The following is a 20,340-nucleotide window of genomic DNA, read 5'->3' on the forward strand; positions in this document are numbered from 1 at the left end:
TCAGGTGGCTGACTAGTCTAATATGATGTGACGATGAGAAGGAATGCCACAAAGCTGGCCAGGGTGCACAAATGCATGCCTCACAGCTATTTGGCTTTCTAGGCCTTTCTTTTTTTTTTGATGTTAAACCTCCTTGGAAAGGGCCTGACTTGGTATTTAAATGGAACCATGTGTAATGTTTGTGCTTAGGGGATTATGTCAGTATGCTCTTGGCAGCATTTTAATGAGCTGGATAAGAAATGAAACTGCCTGTTGTGCCACTGTGCTGTTTTCCTGGTAAAAAGCGGAAGCTCTGTGGTTGATGTAATTATGACATCTCTGAATTACTGGAAGCATATCTTCTGGTGTGTCAGAGTAGGGTGTGGAATGTAGTTCTGAAAATGAGAAAGTGATTGAAAAAGGAACATGGACAATCTGCCATTCATTAAAAAAAAAGAACTATCTAGGGATGTTGTTTCCTTACTCTGTAAGGAATTGGTTGTGCTGGTGCTGGGTGAGAGGGTCTAGGCTATCCTAGCAATTGACTGCTACTGCTGAGAGCAAAGGCAAAAAGTCTGGGAACTCCTGCTGAGTGTGTCTGGGTGTGGAAGAAGGCTGGCAATATGGGTTCTAGATAGTATAGTATAGAGGGACAGGGTATGAAAAATCAGACCTGTTGGTATCGGTTCCTTTCTCTCATGAGCAGCACAGCAAATGAAGGGTGGAGTCTGCTGCCAGAGTGCCAGCCCACGGCTGAGTGGCTGCACGTGGCATATAAAGACTGTTTGGGGGGGTTGGTGGTGGTTCTTCTGGCATTTATTTCCTCTCAGCAATCTCAGTGGTTGAGATTGGAGGCCACGCTGTGGGGCTCAGGTTGTGAGTGTCAGGAGGGGCACCTGGCAGTGCCCACCTTTCCTGATCCCAGTGCTCAGGGGCAGCAGGGGCACCATGGGCCATCCAGGAACTGTACTTCATAAGGGTTGCTCATTATCAGGCAGCCACTTTCTGTGAAGCATCACCAGTTCCCCCCGTGCCTCCTTTCTGGCAGCAAAATCGCTTCTGTCTTCCCTTTTGTAAAGTTGAACCAGTGTATGTCCCTTCCTCCAGAGAAGAGAGATTTTTATATCTCATCTGTACTCCCCTTGGGACAGTGGACCCACAGGTATGAGTTAGTACAGGAATCTGTCAGGAAAGGGCAATACTTGACAGCTTTTCCCAACACAGGCTCCCTGGCACATCCCTAGCCCAGCGGAGGGGTGAGTCTGGTCCCCACCACCTCTTGCCCTTCAGCACTCAGCTGTGGGATTCAGGTCCATGTTTGATTAGCAAAAACCTCAGGTAGTGTAATAAAATGTGAAGGACCCTTATAATCCTTGCAAAATTTGGGTTCAAAGGGATAAACTTAGGAGGTGGTTTCATCCCTCTGCTTAAAGGCAGCCTAAATTCAAATTTTGAATCGTATTACTCAAGGCCTTATAAAAATATGTATTAAAAAGATACACAAGTGCTTCTTCTGGAACATCCTGGCCAGATTATTCACTCCAACACACTTAATCCTGATTTGTATTGTGAATTCATGTTGCAGCATGTCACAAGTGTAGCACAAGCGATTCACGCAGCCGCTGTTTTTGTTGAACTAAAATTAATTCAGTAACGGACTCCTACTTGCCGAAGTACTTTATTTATTTATTTTTTTAATTCTATATAATTTTAACTCCATTACAAAGAAATAGCATTCACTCTCATTTGTATTAGTGGGAGCTAAATGCAAAAACCTTCACTTTTCCCTGCTATGTAAGTAATGTTTCAATGACTGTTCTCTATACTTATTTTAAAAGTGCTACTAGAACTAATATAACCTAGCTATATATATATGTATAAAATATAATAATAAATATAAATATAATATAAATATAATAATATATATAAATATAATAAATAATAGATAAATGTAGGCATCAGTTCATTGCTGTGTGCGGCCCAGGCAGGTGGAACCAGCAGGGAGGTGTTCACAGCATCAGGCCTGGCAGGGCTCAAAAAGCATTTGGACAATGCTCTCAGGCACAGGGTATGGTTCTTGGGGCTGACTTGGGAAGAGCCAGGAGTTGGATGTTGATGATCCTAGTGAGTTCCTTGTAGCTCTGGAGGTTGCATGATTCTCTGAACACGTTTTCTGAGTGACTCGCCTTCCTGTTACTGCTGCTGCTTGCCTGAAGTTGCACCAGGTCGGAATTTCACCGCATGTGACAACCTGGCAGAAAAATAGATATTGTGCAATATAAAGGTTGACAAAAGTGAGCTTTTGTTCCTCATTTCTGTGGTGTTTCAGAGTTTAATGTTATTGCACAATCTTTGTAAATTTTCCAGATGAAAAGCAGGGCGTGACTGACAATGTGGGATGACTGAATTGGAGGCAATAGAAGTCCAGATAAAGGGCAGTAGAAGAACAGAGACGATTTTAATTAAAAAAATAATCTTAACTATTCTCTTTAGCATCATGTCTGATGAAATGGGGGCTGAGCTTTGTAAAATCTTTGTTGCTTTTCTAGCTAGAGAGCAGATCAACATTTTCTAAATCCTAGATTGTATAATGGCATATATGTGTGACTGTAGGGACAAGAAGCGATTCTGGACTACTATAAAGCCTTTTTTAAAGATAAATCCTATGATTCTGTCTTTCCTTTTACCAAAGAGTTTAGTTGTAAATCTCAGCATTTCACTGAAGCTCAGGTAGCTGGAACATCTCACAGTATAAACTATGCTAGTTTAAATAACATTGTTTAGTCTTCTTTAATTTGTGATATTCCTACAAGCTGGTAGTTTTGCCAACGTAATTAATATGGTATTAAACTTGTCACTCTACAGGACAAACTGTGAAAACAAGGTTTGAGTTGTGTAGTTTGGATGTGTTTTTATACAGATGTATAACCGTAAACAGAAGAAAAAAAATACTAAAAAAAGGATGGCTTTAAGAGCAATTTAATAAACAGAGGGTTTTGTGCAGATTTTGGGAAATGAGCTAGTTCTGTGACATCCCAGAACCAATAAACATCCACGACATCTGCTTTTACTCTGGAGTGAGAACAGGAACTGCTTTCAGTTTCAGTTTCGTTCCCAGCTTTGAACAACGATCTTCCTTGAACTGAAGCAGTCAGAAGATCCATAACAGACAAGATACATTCCTAGTTTAAATTGAACTGGATAATTTTTTAAGAGGAACTAGGTTTATTTATTTATTTTAAAGTTTTTGATTCTGTTTAAAATGAGTGCCTGTTCCATTCTTTTTTAGATCTCCCCCCTAAAAGAAGTATTTCTCAAGGTTAGTGCTGCTATCAGTAAATGTTCTTTCTGGTGTGGTGTGTTTCTGGGTTTTTTTTTTGGGGGGGGGGGGGGGGGTTGTGTGTTTGTTTGTTTGTTTGTCGTTTGGGGTTTTTTTTTGTTTGGTTTGTTTTTGTTTTAATTCCTTTGGCAATGTGGAAGAGTAGAAGGAAAAAGACAAGCAGCTGGCCCTTTCACTCAGGGTGTTGTGCTCAGCTCTCCCTCCCCTGTGCCAGCCTGCCTTTTTTATCCTGCGAGGGTGGAAACTGGAGAGCTGTTGTGCAGTAGAACCACTTCAGAGGTGGAATAGCTTAAAAAACTGGGTGGGGGGTGGCATGGTGATATGGCTGCTCCAGTATTTAGCCAGCAGGTTTTGTAGCCAGCATCGGTACACTGAGCCAGCTGCTCTGAAATTACTGCACTGATTTGTTCCTGTGATTGCATGATGTTCCTGAATGGCTGCACAGTGGAGTCCTGCACATCCCAATGCTTTTTTTCTGAGTTAGGGATGATTTCAGGATACTCAAAGCATTATTGCAGGCATAGATAATTCAGATTTACGTGGTGGTGGAGACACAGCTTAGAAGGAAGCTGAGACATTCAAGATTATTTTACCTTTTAGCTTTCCCATACGGTTTAGACAGTCAAATATCTTTTATCAATAATAAATAGAGAACTCTGAATAACTCTTTTGTGAAATTACATATTAAAAACATCACGGAATAAAAATGTTCTTTTGCAGAACCACTGTAAGCAAATCCACGGCGATGCAAGGTGAGTAAAATACAAACAAAACGTCATCTTTTGTTAACATCAAAGATAGCATGGGTCCTTCCAAGGTGTTCAAGCAATATTAGCTTAGCTATTAGTTTATCTTCTAATTATATGAAATATGTATGAAAGGGTTAAATGGGAATATTTTACAAAACATAGAGCTTACATTTTCAGTTCTTGATTTCTGAAGTGAAATAAAAATAACAAGTGAGTAGTCTTAAAGTTCAATTTATTTCTGCTTAAAAACTGAAGTTGGTAAATGTTTTTTAATTCACAGTCCTCCCAGTCTGCTGGTGAGGCAGTAGTACAGTCTGAACTCGAAGAAGTTGGGGGAAGATGTTTTGCATAGAGGGGAGTGGCTCGTTTCCGTGTTCTGTACTGGAGGGCAGCTTGAGAGTTTCCTGCCAATGCTTGGATTTAAAACTTCCTTCCAAATATCAGTGCACAAAGGCACCTCTGGTCCAGACAGAGTGAACTGATCCTGCCTGAGCAGGGCTTGGACGAGGTGATCATAAGAGGTTCATTTTGAGCCAAATGATTCCATGACATATTCATGCCCATTCATCATGGGCAATACCTGCCCTTTTTGCTGAGCTTTAAGGACCAGAACTCCTTTAAGTTATACTGATGTTTATTTGTATTTATTTTTATATGTTATATAAAAATATATATAAAATATATTTATTTTTATTATATTTATATTATATTTATATTATATTTATATTTTATATATTTATACACTGTTCATAAATATGAGCTTGATGTACAGTTTTGGCTGTCCAGAAAACAGCTGCCTAATTCATGTGTGTACTCTGGAAAAGGAGGCAGTGTTGGGGGTCTTTCACCCTAGGGTAGGAGGAAGAGATCAATGCTCAGAGAGTACGTTCCATTCTTCCAGGACCTCAACCTGCCACGGCACCTGGAGTCCCCTATGGCCCCCCTCAGCCTGTCCCTGGGACTTACCAAGGTGGGTTGCTTGGTGACAGACCTGCAGTGCTATTGGGAAATAACCATGGGGAATAGGGGGTTGTACAAGTGTGATCATCTCCAGTTTACTTCATTGATATTCATTCTGTGAAGTTTCTTTTAATTTCTACTTTGCTGGAAAGTAATTTCTCTCTTTTTTGAATGTGTGCTGAGCAGTGCCAACAGTGGTAGGAGTTTAAAAAGTCAGATATTCTCCTGTGGTCACTGGAGTTTGCTAGGGACGCGTTTTTGATGCAAACTTCACTGCTAGGGAGGTTAACTGATGCAAAGCAATTAATGTGTGGCAGCTTCTTACTGGTGATCAGATTTTTTGATTGTTCTTTCAGTATTTTATTTTTCTCTAAAAGTCCAGAACTGAAGAAGGTTGTTTTCCTCCTGCAGTTCTGCTGGTCCGTGTATTCTGTTCCCCTTTCTTGCTCTGTTGCTGTACTTGGCACGTGGTTACACTTTACACTTTCCCTCACCTGCTTTTCTCCTTCCTTATTTCCTGTTCCACATTCAGAGTGCAGCACTCCTAAATGCAGCTTTTCTCTTATTTCTTCCAATGGCTGCTTTCTGAAGCCCCAGCTCACAATGTGCAATATCTGACAATCAGGCTCAAAGCACAAGTTGCAGGTAAAATGCAGAATGTTTGGCCTAAGGTGCTGTGCTGTTCATAAGTTGAAGCTTGTGCATTTTGCAACAAGGCAGCCTGAGGTCTGTAAGCACAGTTGGCTTCAGCAAGGAAAGAGTATTCACTGCCCCTGCCGTGAAGGCCACGGGAGCATTTTTATTTCAAATGATTGTATGTGCACACACTGCACACAACAGCAGTAGATAGTTGATGTGTAAAGCCTCAGACATAAAAGTGATTTTGTATTTCCAAAGGGTGGCTTCTTCTCTGGGGTGAGCTGGCCACCTAGGAATTTTAAGCGGTTTACTGGCCTGGTTGTGGCCACAGCCTGATCTTTCACATGTAACAGTCCATGTATTGTAACATAATGTGAAATTTGGTGCTGGGCTGATGTGGACTAAAGATAAGTCTACAAGTCAGTGTCTCAAACTATTTGTACAGCTCCACGAAAATACTCTGTGTGCATTTTATGCTCACTTCTGAGTAAAATAGAAAATCCTCCGTGTAAGATTGAAAGCCTGTCTGCCCACCAGGAAGGTGTTAAATGAGGGGAAAAAACCACAATTGTTGTTCTGTAACTTTCACTATCAACTTGTGCAGCTTCAGGGGTGGTGGTGGGAGGAGGGCAGGGCTGTGACAGGGGATAAGGGATGGGCAGTGCTGCCCCTGCCATCTGCTGGGCTGATGAGCTGCTGAGCACTCACACCCTGCAGTGCTCCCTGGCAGCTCCTGTTTTCTGCCCAGCACCAACTGGAGACTTTCTTGACATCCATTCACAAAACGTGGAACTCTTTCCTCCTTTGCTATGCACTTCCCTCTGGGAAGGAGTTGTGCATTTTTTGAGTTTTGACAGAGAAACCATTTAACAAGTGGGAAAGTGCAGTTTTTAGGTCACAGTCATCTGGTTTGAAAAAAGGTGATCTTTGGTAAAAGGGCATTTACTATCACATAAGTAGAAGGTATAATTTCAGGAAAATTTTGTCTTAAAATTACTCATTTACTCAACTGACAACTTGTAAATACCAGTGCTTTTCTTGGAATTTAAAGCTTTCTGTTTTCTCTACTTAGAAATAACATGCCTTTTTTTTTTTTTTTCCTAATTTTTGAATTTTGTATCTTTATGTGAATGAAATTTCTGCTATATTCAAGAATACTGCGTTTATTTATTTTTGGGGTTTTTCTTCTGAGGCATTAGAACCTCCCAGTCCAGTGTAACTTCCTTCATGAAGGTTGTCAATATTCATAACTGAAATATAGAAGGTATAAGGATCTCCATAATTCAAAACAGTGACCTAATTAATCTTTTGAAGATCAGTGAGGCAATTCTTTTCCAGTATCTAATTTTCATAACTCTCTCTCTCCTACCTTGCCCAATGTCTCGGGTGCAGGGAACTATGGCTTCCAAGCCCAGTACACGGGATTCCCAGGCGGACCTGCTGTTCCACCTGTGCAGAATCAGCCCGTCATGCATGGGGGGACGATTTGGATGCCTATCCCTCCTTCTATTCCCAACTGCCCTCCTGGACTGGAATACCTCACACAGGTACCTGCACCTTTCCTCCTTCCAGAGGTGGGGAATTCCCCTGGGCAGCAGCCTGCATCCATGGAAAAGCTGAATAAAGCACCTGGCTGTGTGGCAGCTGTGGGGTTGCTGCGTTTGGGCTGCTGGGTGAAGCCTCAGGTGTGTGTCTGAGTGAGGAGGTGCCCGTGACCCCTCTAGCACCTGTCCAAGGAAGATGCTAAAGGGAGAGGGGCACAGGACTATCCTACATCCTTCCCATTGCTGAGGCTGCTGTTTGTGAGGTGGGACATGGTTTGGCAAGGTGCCTTCAGTAAATATCTGTAATGTGGGCAACTGGAGAATGTCAGAGGTGCTTAATTTTCTACATGATGCTTTCTTCACACCACCTCGTAATGCTGTTAGTAGAGGTGCTAGTCAGGTTTCACAACATAGAGAATGCAATAGCAAAATTGTTTCCAGGTTACAGGATATGTCCTTGTGCTGTAAAATACAGTTCATCTCATCACTGGCAAGATTAACACTGAAGTATTGTTGCCAGTTCTGCAAATTGCTTTTTTTTTTTTTTTTTTACTTTTTAGCAATGGTGAGGAGAGGCTGATTTTCCCTAAATTTCCCTCAGAGCTGAGCAATAGCTGAGCTTCTGCTCTAAAATGCCTCAAAGAACTTCCTTCTTTGGTGTGCTTGGAGGCTCTGGGACCTGTGATGTTGGATCTCTGCCAGTCTCTGAGTCCTGAAAGGAGCACAGGCATGTTAGTCCTGCATGCTGGTGACCAAAGCAGTTTGGGTACAGCTCCTGCCATCAGCTCCAGCTCTTCTGCTGAACTGGCAGAGGGCAGGACAAGGATGGGGTGTGAGCTACTCCCATAGCTTTATTGATAGATAATCTGCTTCTATGCAGTGTATTGATCCACAGATTTTCATTCTGAAATGAAAAAGCAATGGCTCTTAAAACTACATTTCTCTTAGCTACAACTTGTTAACTATTTATTCTGTTTAATTTTTGAACCATGGACAGATTGACCAGATATTAATTCATCAGCAAATCGAACTTCTTGAGAGTAAGTACAAAGTATTTAAATCTAATAATCCCAAGAACTTCCTTTAATGCTGTGTGTTTAAGGTGGATCATCACCTTTCTCTTTCCTGTCTCTAGTAACCTGTCTCAATTCCTGCAGAAGTTATGGAGAAGAGGAAGGAGTAATTTACAGGGAGGAGGATTTTAAGCAGGTTCTACACAGCAGTGAAACTGAATAATCCTGGTAGCTAGTTATAGATGAAGTCACACATTTCTGATGTTATTAATTCACAATTTCTACTCTCTACAATTTCTACTCTCCCCTCTTCCCTGCTTTAAGACTTTTTCTGTCATATCCCACCTAGTTCCACAGACTGGCCTGTGGCTTTGATCCTGTTTACAGGCAGTCCTGCTGTTTTAGCAAACTGAGTGGCTTTTCTTCTGTTCCCCTCATTCCATTCACTTTAAGAACATCAAAGTCACGTTATCAGTGTCTTTCAAACAGAAGAAATAAAATGGACCATACATCTCAGCTGACACGTAATGTTACTGTATTTTCTTTCTATAAAACTTAAAAGAGAGTTTTCATTTGTTGTAGAAATTAATTAAAAGTTCTGTCCTGGCTCTTGTTGCTTCCAGTGTGTGCTGCTGTGAATCTTGACTGCGAGGCTTTTTAGTGGCCTTCTCACTCTGGATGTATTTGTGCCCTTCTCTGGCTTCACCCCCAGATTCACAAGTGCTTTTGCTTCTCATCTGTTCAGCTCTTCCCTGAGAATCACCCATGTTGTTACTGATAGCTGTGGGGCTTGCTCTGCCAGCAGGTGTCCAGGTGTGGTGGGGTGGGAATGGGGACTGATGGAAATCTCTGTGCTCTTCCTGCATGTCCTTGTTCATGGTAACTTCTCTCTGAACTCCTTCATCAGCCTTCTCTGCCTCAAGGTCCTTTCCTGCCATTGCCCTCCGCCAGCAGCTGCCTCTGAAGGACTTGGAGCGAGGCTCACCTTCCCAAAGGGGAGCTGTGGAGGGAGCAGGGAGAGATCTTGGAGCAGGCACACCCCAGAAATGTTGCAGTTCCTTCCCTGTTTTTCAGTTTTGACTGGCTTTGAAACAAACAACAAATACGAGCTGAAGAATGCGCTGGGGCAGAGGGTGTACTTTGCAGCAGAGGACACCGACTGCCTCACCAGGATGTGCTGTGGCCCCTCGCGGCCCTTCACCCTCCACATCATCGACAACCTGGGCCGCGAGGTGATAACCCTGCAGAGGCCCCTGCGCTGCTCCTCCTGCTGCTTCCCCTGCTGTCTGCAGGAGGTGAGTTGCTGCCCCTCACCCTCAGGTGGACCTGCTGTGCAGTTTTAAGGTGAATCAGCAGGTGATGTGAAACAAACGGGTTTTGCCTGCATGTTGTGGAGAGATCGTGGGATTTACACATGGGATTGTTGGTCTGGGAAGAAGGGAGGGTGCTGTAACGCTTGGACTCATGCTGGACATTTCCGATTACGGTGATGGAAAATGTGACTGATCAGCATGTCAGGGAACTTGTGGCTAGTGCTGAAATCTGGACTTGGAATGGAAGAGTAAGGCAATGGCTTTCATAAAATAATAGCCAGAGTTTTCATTTTACAACTGTGAAAGCTATAGTGGAATTCAGTTCACAAGATCATGATGTTCTTTAATAATAACATCATTCTGGGATGATTCAACTTCTGCAACTTCAGATCTGAACCTACTTAGAACTCTTACTCAGGGGTTTGTAGTAGCTGCACCCTATAATGACTTCATTTACTGCCTTTCCTTCACTGGACTTTGATCTTCATGCTGTAGATGCATAGCTCATGTACTCCCTAGTCTGAGGAGTCTCTTACTCTTTTCTTGAAGGCAGCTTTTGCATTTGAGGTCTGCAGTCTGAGTGCAGTCTTTTGAAGGCACTCGCAGACAATTCCATGCAGCTGATGCATTGAAAGGCCAGGTTGCAGTGGAAAAATAAGTTTTTGTTTCTTTGTGTGCTGTTGGGGGTTTTGTCTCAGGAGCATATCAAAGCATGAACACTCACTTGGAGCTTTTCTCTCTCCTGCCAAGATGGAAGTGCAGGCGCCTCCAGGAACAACAGTTGGTTATGTTGTCCAGAACTGGCATGCCTGCCTGCCAAAGTTCACCATTCAAGATGAGAAAAGAATGGATATTCTGAAAATTACCGGCCCCTGTGTCGTCTGCAGCTGTTGTGATGATGTTAATTTTGAGGTATGCAATGCTAAAAATCGGTTGCACGGATGTGTTTTCAGAGAGTAGCTTGATAGTAGTTTGTGGCTCAACTTAAACTACAGTTCTGTTGACAGGTAATATATTAAGTAATTAGTACATAATCTTTTAATGCTGGTATAATCAACTCACTTCTCTAGATATCTAAATTACTCTAGATAAAACAGACGAAATGCTAGAAATTACATCTTAAAGTCACTCATTTGTGATCAGTGAGAATAATTCCCTGTGGCTGCACACAGATTAGTTAATTAAAAAATTGAGGAACAAAGTCTTTTTGAATCTATTATGTTATTCTCAGCTGTATTAGGTATTTAGTGAAATGACTTTCTACAATCGCTTATTAAATAAGTTAATAATCATTCAATGAACTAATAAATTAAGATAATTTAGACCTAAAATACAGAGTTGAATGACTGAGGAGTTGCAACTTTCACTTTAAATTAATAGTGACTAATGCACATTAAGTAGTAGATATATTAGTTTACCATTTAATATTTAAAATAATGTTGCAAAGAGTTATTGAAGCAAATTTAGTATGATTTTATTTTGGGGACTAGTCTTTCACATGACCCAGAAGACTGGACCTAACTTTAGGAAACATAATGTTGACAAAGGGCTAATCTCTGCTTTGGAACAGAATAATGTAGTCTGTTTAATTTTCATTTGTTCCTGATACATGGCAGGAGGAAATAATTCACTCTCCTGGCTAAAAGACAAGACTTCCAGGAGAAAGTGTGTGTGTGTGGTTGCTGTGCTACTAAAGAATGACTTTCTGATAGTCTGATTGCCTTTTGGTACAAACACTTTTATTCAGTAATTACATTAATTCACATAACATAGTCTGAAGCTTTCAAATGGACCTGCCCTGAGTTGGATTTGGGAATACTATGAATGACAGGTTTCATGATGTTGTTTTAATTTTATATTAAACCAGGTGAAGTCTGTGGATGAGACCTGTACTGTGGGGAGGATCTCTAAGCACTGGACTGGGTTTGTGAAAGAAGCCTTTACAGATGCAGATAACTTTGGAATCGCATTCCCAATGGACCTGGATGTGAGAATGAAAGCTGTCATGATCGGAGCTTGCTTCCTTATCGTAAGTCTCTTGTTCCCTAATATTTGAATAGGAGCTATCTTTTTCATCTTCATGTTCAAACTGTGCTGGTAAAGGGTTTGATTCTGAGCTGGTGGACAGCTGAGTGCTGCAGCCAGTTCATCCTGACCCTCCTTGGAAGTGTGTGAAGCACTGAGCTGAGCAGCACTGAATGCTCTCAGAGGAGTAATTCCCCAGTGGAGGGGCTATGTGGAGGCTAAGCACATTGAACCTGTTAGAGCACTTCTCAGCTGCACTCAGACTCTGCTATGACAGCATTGCAGGGCACTTTGCTCTTTGGAAACAGTGTGCAGCACTCTTATGTTTCCACTTACCTGTGGATGCATTTCTGCATCAGCACAATTGCAGAACTGCTGCTGTGCTGGCAGGGCTGCAGGGGGGCAGGAAAGGGGCATGTGAAGCACCTGGAGTTTGGGAAGGTGTCCCCAGCCTCCAACAGCCCAGGCTTTGTTTAACTGGGTGTGTTCTTGTGCATCAAGCACAGCCTTAGTGAGTCTGAGCAATGCAGGACTCCAAGCACAGAAAATGGATCCCCCACGTGTAAACTTAATCATTATTACAGTGGAATCCAGTTGGGGGTAAAATGGAAGGCACTGAGTCAGGTGGAACAAAGCCAGGGCAGGAATCCTGAGCAAAGGAATCGTAGCTTTGGCTAGAGATAAATGAAAAGTTTCCATGTTGGTCTTTCACCATCTCTCTCTGGGGTGTCCCATTCCGAGAGAGCCAAGTGTTGGGGCATGGCAACAGCCTCCCCCACCTTGCAAAGAACCTTGCAGCAGCAAGAACCAAACAGAACCTTGCAAAGCAGCCAGGAGACCTCTTAAAGAAGAACCACATTAAGTATTCCTTTGTTTGCTTTTTTTCTTTTACCCCCTAAGGACTTCATGTTTTTTGAGCACGGTGCTGATAGGCAACAGCAGTCGGGAGTTTGGTGATGAAATCTAGAAGTTTTTTATAGAAGAAAGAAGAACATGGATCTCCCAGTGAACTGCAGGGCTCCAGTAAGAATGTGAGAAGTGTACATATTACAGTTACACTTCTATAACGGAAAAGCTTTATTATCCTTTTTTTCTTGGTGTGTTTTTTTTTTTTTTTTGTGGGGGGTTCTCTGGTGAAATACTTTGTAGTATTGAAATAGGAACCCTTTATCTGCATAGATGAATACTGTGGTTTATAAAAATACATGGCAACCTTTTTATTCCCAAGAGATTTGAAATTGTAAAGTAACTACTTATAGTAGTTATTTCTAACTACTTATAGTAATGCTTTGATTCCTAAAAAAGAGGACTACTTTTGTATTCAATATTAATGTTAATAGTGAGCCTAAAAAAGAGATGCTGATCTTTTCCTGTGTATCCTTTGGTAGTTTTGCTTTGGTGTTCACATTCTGTAGATATATTGTGTATAGATATATTTCTGTAGATATATTCTTATCCAAATATATACGTTCAAAACAATGTAATGGATGTGAAAAGAACTATCTGAAATCAGAGTAAAATTGTATTAATTTGGTGTATTGGGTCTGGCTTCATTTTGCCACAGCTGCCCTCCCAGCGCTGTGCTTTGCGTTGGTAGCTGGAGAGGTGTTGATAACACACCAGTGTTTTGGCTGCATCAGGGCTGTCTCTCAACATTCCACCCCCCATCAGCAGGCTGGGAGCTGACCCAAGCTGACCAAAGGGGTATTTCATATCATATCATGTCAGCTCAGATACAAAAGCTAAGAGAAGGAGGAGGAGGAGGAAGCAGGGGCATTGATGTTTGCCTTCTGGAGCAACTGCTGCATGTGCTGGAGCCCTGCTTGCCAGGAGGAGGCCAGACATCACTTGCTGTAGAAGAAAGAAGAAGAGAAGTAGAAGAATAAGTTGTTGTTTGTTTTTTTTTTTTTTTTTTACTCTTTGTGCACTCACAAACTTTCCCTTTTGCTTTTGTAAACTGGCTTCTCTCAACCTATGAATGCTCTTCCATCTTCTTTTCTCTCCCCTGTGCAGCTGGGAAGGGGGAGTGATAGAGTGGCTTGGTGGGCAGCTGGCACCCAGCCAAGGTCAGCCCACCACATCTGGTGATAAATATGTTGTCAAGTATGACTCCTGAGCGTTTCCTCATTTTGGTTGCTTTGAAACTTGAAGTTTATATTTTCAGTGACGGAAGTTTAGAGGAGACAGGAAATATAAATATCTGTGTTTGCTTCTGTTTAATAATCCTTTAGTAATTGCTTTGTGCATGAGTGTGTCCTGAGGCAAGGAAAAACTAGTTAGTTACTCCTCAGTTTCTCCACTTACCTTTCCTCCTCATTCATTCCATTGTTTTCATGGATTTTAAGTCTGCCTGTTGGTGTGAGGGTGCAGGAATAATAAACAGAAGAATTCACTTCAAAAGCAGACACATGAGATAGCAAGTGTATTTCTTAGCACATATAGCTAGTATGTTCTTACTCCAGCTAAGAACTAAGAAGTGGAAGCTAAGCATCCTAGATTTGCCAGAATTGTGGTAAGAACAGGAAAGAAGTTCTGCAGCCTCAAATCATAAAAGGACAGAGAGAGCACTGAACCAGAGGAACTTTCCATTGGTTGAGTAAGTGGATAAGTGATCCTGGTCACACACCTCATAAACTTTCGTCTTGTGGGGCAGTTCACAGTCTCTTATGAAGGTGAAAATAGTGCATGGGAAGTCCTAACTAAAACTATCAATGGGTAACTCTTTAGATAACCAAACAGTATCTTATCCCCTTAATACTCTTATTTTTTTTTCTATTGCTATTTAATTGAAAAATACTTAATCCTTAAATTTTACAAGAACTTCTGGAGACTTTCTCATTTCTGAAACTGATTGTGCTAAATGCAGAATAAATAATTCTTTGAGCCATCTTTTCTTCATTTTGAAAGAACCCATAACAGCATCCGTATTTAATAAATCACCAGACTAGAACGCTCCCCTCTTCATCCATCAGGCTATGAGCAATAGAGTGATTTACCCCCATCCATAAATCCAGGCTTTGGAAAGCATTAGAAGACTTTCAGCATGCTGCCTGTTATTCAATAGCATCTCAGTGAGATGGAGCTGTTACATAAAACCTTTACAGAGTGAGATTTGCAGATGGATTTCTGTAGTTCAGTTAATGAACTTTCCATCTGTATCACCCCTGTAAGTTTTTGCTTTCCAGCTGAACAGGAGATGCAGTCACTTAATGAAACCCCAGGGTCTATATATAGCACAGAAAGACAATTTAATTTATATGATGTTTCTCAGTAAAAAAGCATAGTTAATTCTGATTCCCAGAAACCAAAATTATAAGTGTAAACAAAAAAAAGTAATTTACTCCTTTAGTCATAATCAAGATTGGCTTTTTGCTGATTGAAGACGAGAGAATAATCTTGCTCACTGAAAAAGAGAAGGAGCATTGTTTTAAAGTATATTTTATAATAGCTGGTCTTTTTAAAACAGTTTAATTCGTATTTGTAATGATCATCATAAGGTCTCCCTGGGTCCTTTTGTTGACCCAAGGGCAGCCCTTACAACCCTCACGTGCTTCATGATGGTTTTACTAACAAGAATAACTTTGACCAGAAGCTGAGAGTGGGAGCAAGACTGCACAAAAAAAGGTGAGTCAGGGAAGGAGAAAGCAGCTGTTTTTCCTAAACTGAATTTAGTTCATTTACTGTAGGTACAGGGTACCTCATTGGAAATATGAGTGATAATAAAGAAAATCAAGTCTTTGTTCAAGGGAATTTATGACAAAATAGCATGGCTGAAGTGTTTGACTGCTAATGGGCATTGGATGATATGGATAGCTATAATTTGTGACAGGAATACTTACGAAACTTGGAAAGGGTAAAGGACAAGCATGATGCAGGGATGAGGCTGTGGAACCAGAGAAACTTGCAGGTAAGGGAACCTCTTATGATCAGGGCAAGGAAACAGGTGCAGGTTGCACGGAGGGGAAACCACCACTGCACCACCAGATGAAGAAGCAAAAAGCAATTATGGGACTTGATCTTAAAATCAGTGAGACAGGAGATAAAAAAAGGTATAAGAGCGACACAGAAAACAGCAAGAGGTCAGAGGGAGAAAATAATGAAGAAAGAAACCCTCTCAGGGTGGATGGAAGAGCCCAGCTAGTGGACAATACTGTTGGGTTGGATCAGGGCTTTATATGTTCTTTCATGATATATATGCTTATATGTGCTTATATACTGACCAGATTGCTCTAGGGATCCAGTAGCTCCCTGTCACCACTCACAGGGAGACCTCCATACATTACTGATTTTGCTCTGGGGAGAATTTATTTTCTGTTCTATAGATACATTTGACCTATCCCTTAGCTCTAGTTTATTTACATTTTTTTACCTGATAACGCTTTATTAACGACACTGTTATTAAAGACAGCAGTGATGATCGAGTGTACATGAGAGCACTGCAGCAAAAAAAAGAGGGAGAAGAGAACAGGGATATAGAATGACTGGGATATAGAATGACTGTGTCTCCTATTTTTCGATGGGTGGCAGTGTTAGCACAGAAATTAATTTTTCACTGCTTCAAAGCTGGCAGTGAGATCCACAGGCGGTTTGCTTAGATGTCATTCTGATTTTCTTAGTGGAAGAATTTCAGATTACGCTATCTCCAAAGTATGTATTCCCTACAGGAGTGTGGAAAGCTCGATCTGTCTTTCCCACCCAAGCGGCAAAATCCTGAGCTTCAAAAGCAGTTATGCACCACGAGGAAAATTAAAAAATGTGCATGAAGGTATGCTGAGCCATGATTGATGTAGGATAATACTTAGACAAAATGCTGTGTAATGTCCTTAAACTTGCATTAGGCTTGGGAAATGGTATAATTTGGAATTGGACTGTGATTTCTGACAGAATTTACCACCGAAAGCAAAAAGTTATTAATATGTCACAGCAGGGTGCATCAAAGCAAACAGGCTGATGTCATTGCTGCTTTAATGTCACTGTTTTATGTCTGAGGGGCATTGAGCCCCCTAGACTGAGATAGGACCATGCTGCAGGGCAGTGGAGCAGAGGGTGAGGGACAGGAGCCCTGTGCCAGGCAGGCTTAGGAATCTGCTCCAGGCTCCCCCCAGGCTTGGGTTGTGTTTTGGCTCTTTTTTTTTTTTTTTTTCCCCCTCTGTTAAATTTAAACTTGCTGCTCATGCCTCAGCTGGTTTAACCTTTAACTGACCTAGTTATTGAACCCGGGCAGCTGGTGGCATCTGAGGAAGTCAAGATTTCTCCTTTGTTGCTTGCAAACAGACACACAGACACTGGTGGGAAGCTGAGCAGCACAGAGGGGAGCCTGCCCTGGTCCCACATACACCAGGACCCTGGAAGCAGATTGTGTCCCTGCCCCTGATGCACAACCCCCATCAGCCCCTGAGGGCAAATGCATGCCAAAAAAACGAAGAAGGGAGAGTGAGCTAGTGCAGTGCAGGTGCTGATGGTCCAGCTGCCTTCTGACTAGGAGCCTCTTCTTCCTTGGTTCACCTGCTACGGAGAGGCAGTGACACAGAGATGTTCAGCAACAGGAGAATTCCTGTGCAGCTCTACATCACAGCTTCAAGGAGCGTGGACAAAGTGTATTCCAGAGGTAAGTGTTCCAGTCCTGCAGCACTGCCCTGGCACTGCCTGTGGAGCTGGAGTCAGCACTGGCAGGGTGGTGTTGGCACTGGGGTGGTGCAGTGAGGGGGCACAGGGCCCCAGGGGGGAGCGGTGGGTGGCAAACGCTGTATGGAAACTCCTGAACAAACCAGCGAGGCTGAGGTTTGTGGTGAAGGCTGTAATTAGAGCTATTCATAGAGGGAGGAGTATAAACAAAAGGTAACTTGCCTAATTTAAATGACCCAGTTGTACCTTTTGACCTTGAAGACACTAAAGGATTTGCCTTCGTGGCTTACAGCAGTGCCTTGCTGGTGTTATGTGTGACCTGCACGTCAGAGCAGTAGTGTTTTGTGATTGAGGTTCTGGCTGCACAGTCCTGCTCTGAAGTACAGTCCCTCTTGTGTAAGTGTGCAGTTCCTCCTGAGTGCTGGAGGGTTTTTTTGGCACAGTTTGAACAGCACAACTTCCCAAGGTACCTGACCTTGCACAAGCATTGCTCTGTGCTTGGTTATGCCCTGCTGTACAACTGAGTTGTCGTACACATCATTGAGGAACTCACCCCAACAGTCCTTACAGGCTCTAAGGTGCTCCTTCGGTTATTTAGGAATCTTTCCCAACTGAGGCTCTCTCCAGCCATTTAGTATTACAAGGAACAACACTTGTCCTTGGGAATTTGAACAAAATCAATCCTGATGCTTTAAGGACTGTGTATGTTTGCCAAAGACCTACCCATGAGCACCTAAACCTTGTCTTTTTCTACTCGTGCAGCCAATCCTGTTTTCTAACTGGCATCAAATTCTTTTTAATCCCACTGGCTGTGGCTGCACAATGGAACCAAGGCACGCTGCTATTGTTGTGTTGGCAAATGCCTCATTTTTCTAAGGAGAGGATTTGTGGCTCCTGGAAAATACAGGTCTTTCAGCAGACTGAGGCTGAGCTTGCCTGCACTCTGTTTATGTCCCTGTTCTGCTTGTTGCCAGATTGGGACAGAAAAGAAATACAAGCAAAGTTGTTCAACACGGACAAGGGCTCACTGTGCCCTGTCCTTTCCACTGGACAAACTTTGGAAAGGCTGTGAGAGGTAGTAAGCTAGTATTAAAATGCAGCAAGAACTAAAGCCAGCCATTGAAATGAATGAGAACGTACCTCTGTGTTGCAGAAAACATGGGAAGCAAAAAAAAAACAAACAAGAAAAAGACTATTTAGTTAATGTTTCAATAGTAGAGTGCAAGACAGAGAAAGATAAAATCTGTTGAATAAATCAACTAAATTTATGAACATTGTTTGTGCTTCATTTATGGTGTTCAACCTTTTAAGCAATAAGTTTAGCTGAAGGAAATATTTGTGCAGAAGTGCATATTAAAGAAAAGGAATGGAAAATAAATTTTAAAAATGTCAGTGGTTATGTATGCTCTAAGGAAGCTACTGCAATGTGGTGCCAGAGTAAAACAGCAACTAATCAACGCCTCTTAAGCTGCAAATATGAAATCTTCAGAGCAAATTGTTTTTCCTGGGGATTTGCACTTCAGTAATTATGTGGTGAAATTTAGCAAAAGCTTTCACTATCAGATAAACTCAAGCCACATTTGCAGACAGAAGTATGCACAAGTCAAGTTTTTATCTTTTCAGAAAGATGTAATGAGGTGTAAACATCTATAAAATATGTTTGACTTCAAAATCCTTTGATCTACAGCTCTGCAGAGTCAAAGGCAGAGTTAGGTGCAGAGGGCACCTAACACCACGTAATCCCTGCATCTCAGCTCAGAGCCAGCCACAGCAGTGTTCCTATCCAGGTACAGATTAGGTGATTCTTGGTTAAGCACATTTATGATTAGAATTTGACCATTTAGAAATGCAAATATAGCTGCTGACAGGGGGGAAAAAGCAAGAGGAGGGGAGCTAAAAATATCAGCATAATCAAGCCGCAGCCTGGAGCGAGTGGATAAGAGAGCATGATGAGGGCTTCCCTGGAGCTGTGCTTCCCTGGAGCTGTGCTTCCCTGGAGATGTGCTTCCCTGGAGATGTGCTTCCCTGGAGATGTGCTTCCCTGGAGATGTGCTTCCCTGGAGATGTGCTTTGGTGCTGCCACATTACAGGTAAAAATTGTAAAACTATTGCAATTCCTGAAACTCCATTGCTCCCCTGAGACCATTACCTCGTGCCCCAGAGAGCTCCTGAGCTATCTTCCTGCAATTCATATTGATTTGAGGTTTTCTGTTCAGCCAGGAGGAAGAACAAGGCTTATCCACCCAGTCTGCAACTGATGCTGTTGCCTGTCCTTTTGCTGCTGAGGTAAATTTGTATTGATAAAGCATTTGCAAATGCCTTCTTACAAACTCCCACAGCAATTCCACCAATAGCTGATGGCTGTCAGAATGGTATCAACAGTTTTACTCTGCTGAGGAGCAAAATGTTTTAATCTAATGCATGTTCTTTTTTGACTGTAATATGAGTGTATGTAAGAGGAATGCAGTGAGTGTGCCATTCTGGTCAGAACACCTGATTAAGTGTCTCTTCTCATGTTAAAATATAAGAACTATAATTTTTTTCTCCCAAAAGAAGAAAGAAAAGAAGCCACAAAGAATGATGAAGATGCTCCTGTTAATCTAGCAATTTTAGGTAAGGTTTTTATATTTTCATATATGATGGAATTTTCTAAATAAGATACTTGAATTAATTGTTATATTAGATTTAGTTAGACATTGCCCTGTTTAGTGGACATTTCTGTGGCTGTGGAGCAGTAACTAAGTTTCTTCCAAGTCCCATCAGTTCCATGGTAATGATGGAGTTGATCAGAAGTGCAAAAGATTGCTTTGGTTTAAAAGTTTACATATACAGCTTCCCAATGAGTTGTGGTGCAAGACTAAGCGTTTATTCCATACATTTAAAGTCTCTAGAAGGCTGGAAAGCATTTACAGGAATAATTAAAAGTAGGTTTCTGCACCACTGAAAAGGCCCAGGGATGGGATCTCGGGGCAGGTGGGGAGGACCAGGGTGTTGTCAGAGGGGCTGCAGGTCCTGTTCTCAGTGATGTGTGCTGTCCCACAGTGACTTTTCATGAGCAGGCCCCTTAGCCACAGCATACGTGGAGAAACAAAGCATATTTGCTAGTACCTGTTTTCTGAATCTTTGCTTGCTGCCAAATTCTTTCCAGTGGGT

The 20,340-nt window shown here is 42.0% G+C and overlaps 1 protein-coding gene across 1 annotated transcript; it reads left to right on the plus strand.

Moving 5' to 3' along the window:
* The first annotated feature begins 4,043 nt into the window (after positions 1-4,043).
* On the plus strand, positions 4,044-19,856 carry PLSCR1 (phospholipid scramblase 1). Its single transcript, XM_027883592.1, has 9 exons — positions 4,044-4,071; positions 4,970-5,038; positions 7,054-7,214; positions 8,209-8,251; positions 9,299-9,519; positions 10,288-10,449; positions 11,405-11,566; positions 12,463-12,823; positions 19,846-19,856. The coding sequence occupies exons 1-8, from the start codon at positions 4,065-4,067 to the stop codon at positions 12,517-12,519; spliced, it is 882 nt and encodes a 293-aa protein (XP_027739393.1). The 5' UTR covers positions 4,044-4,064; the 3' UTR covers positions 12,520-12,823; positions 19,846-19,856.
* Positions 19,857-20,340: the final 484 nt, after the last annotated feature.

Source organism: Empidonax traillii, unplaced genomic scaffold, assembly GCF_003031625.1.
Source record: "Empidonax traillii isolate 1590-97213 ecotype Southwest subspecies unplaced genomic scaffold, ASM303162v1 scaffold129:size1329583, whole genome shotgun sequence".
NCBI classification, from domain to species: Eukaryota; Metazoa; Chordata; class Aves; order Passeriformes; family Tyrannidae; genus Empidonax; species Empidonax traillii.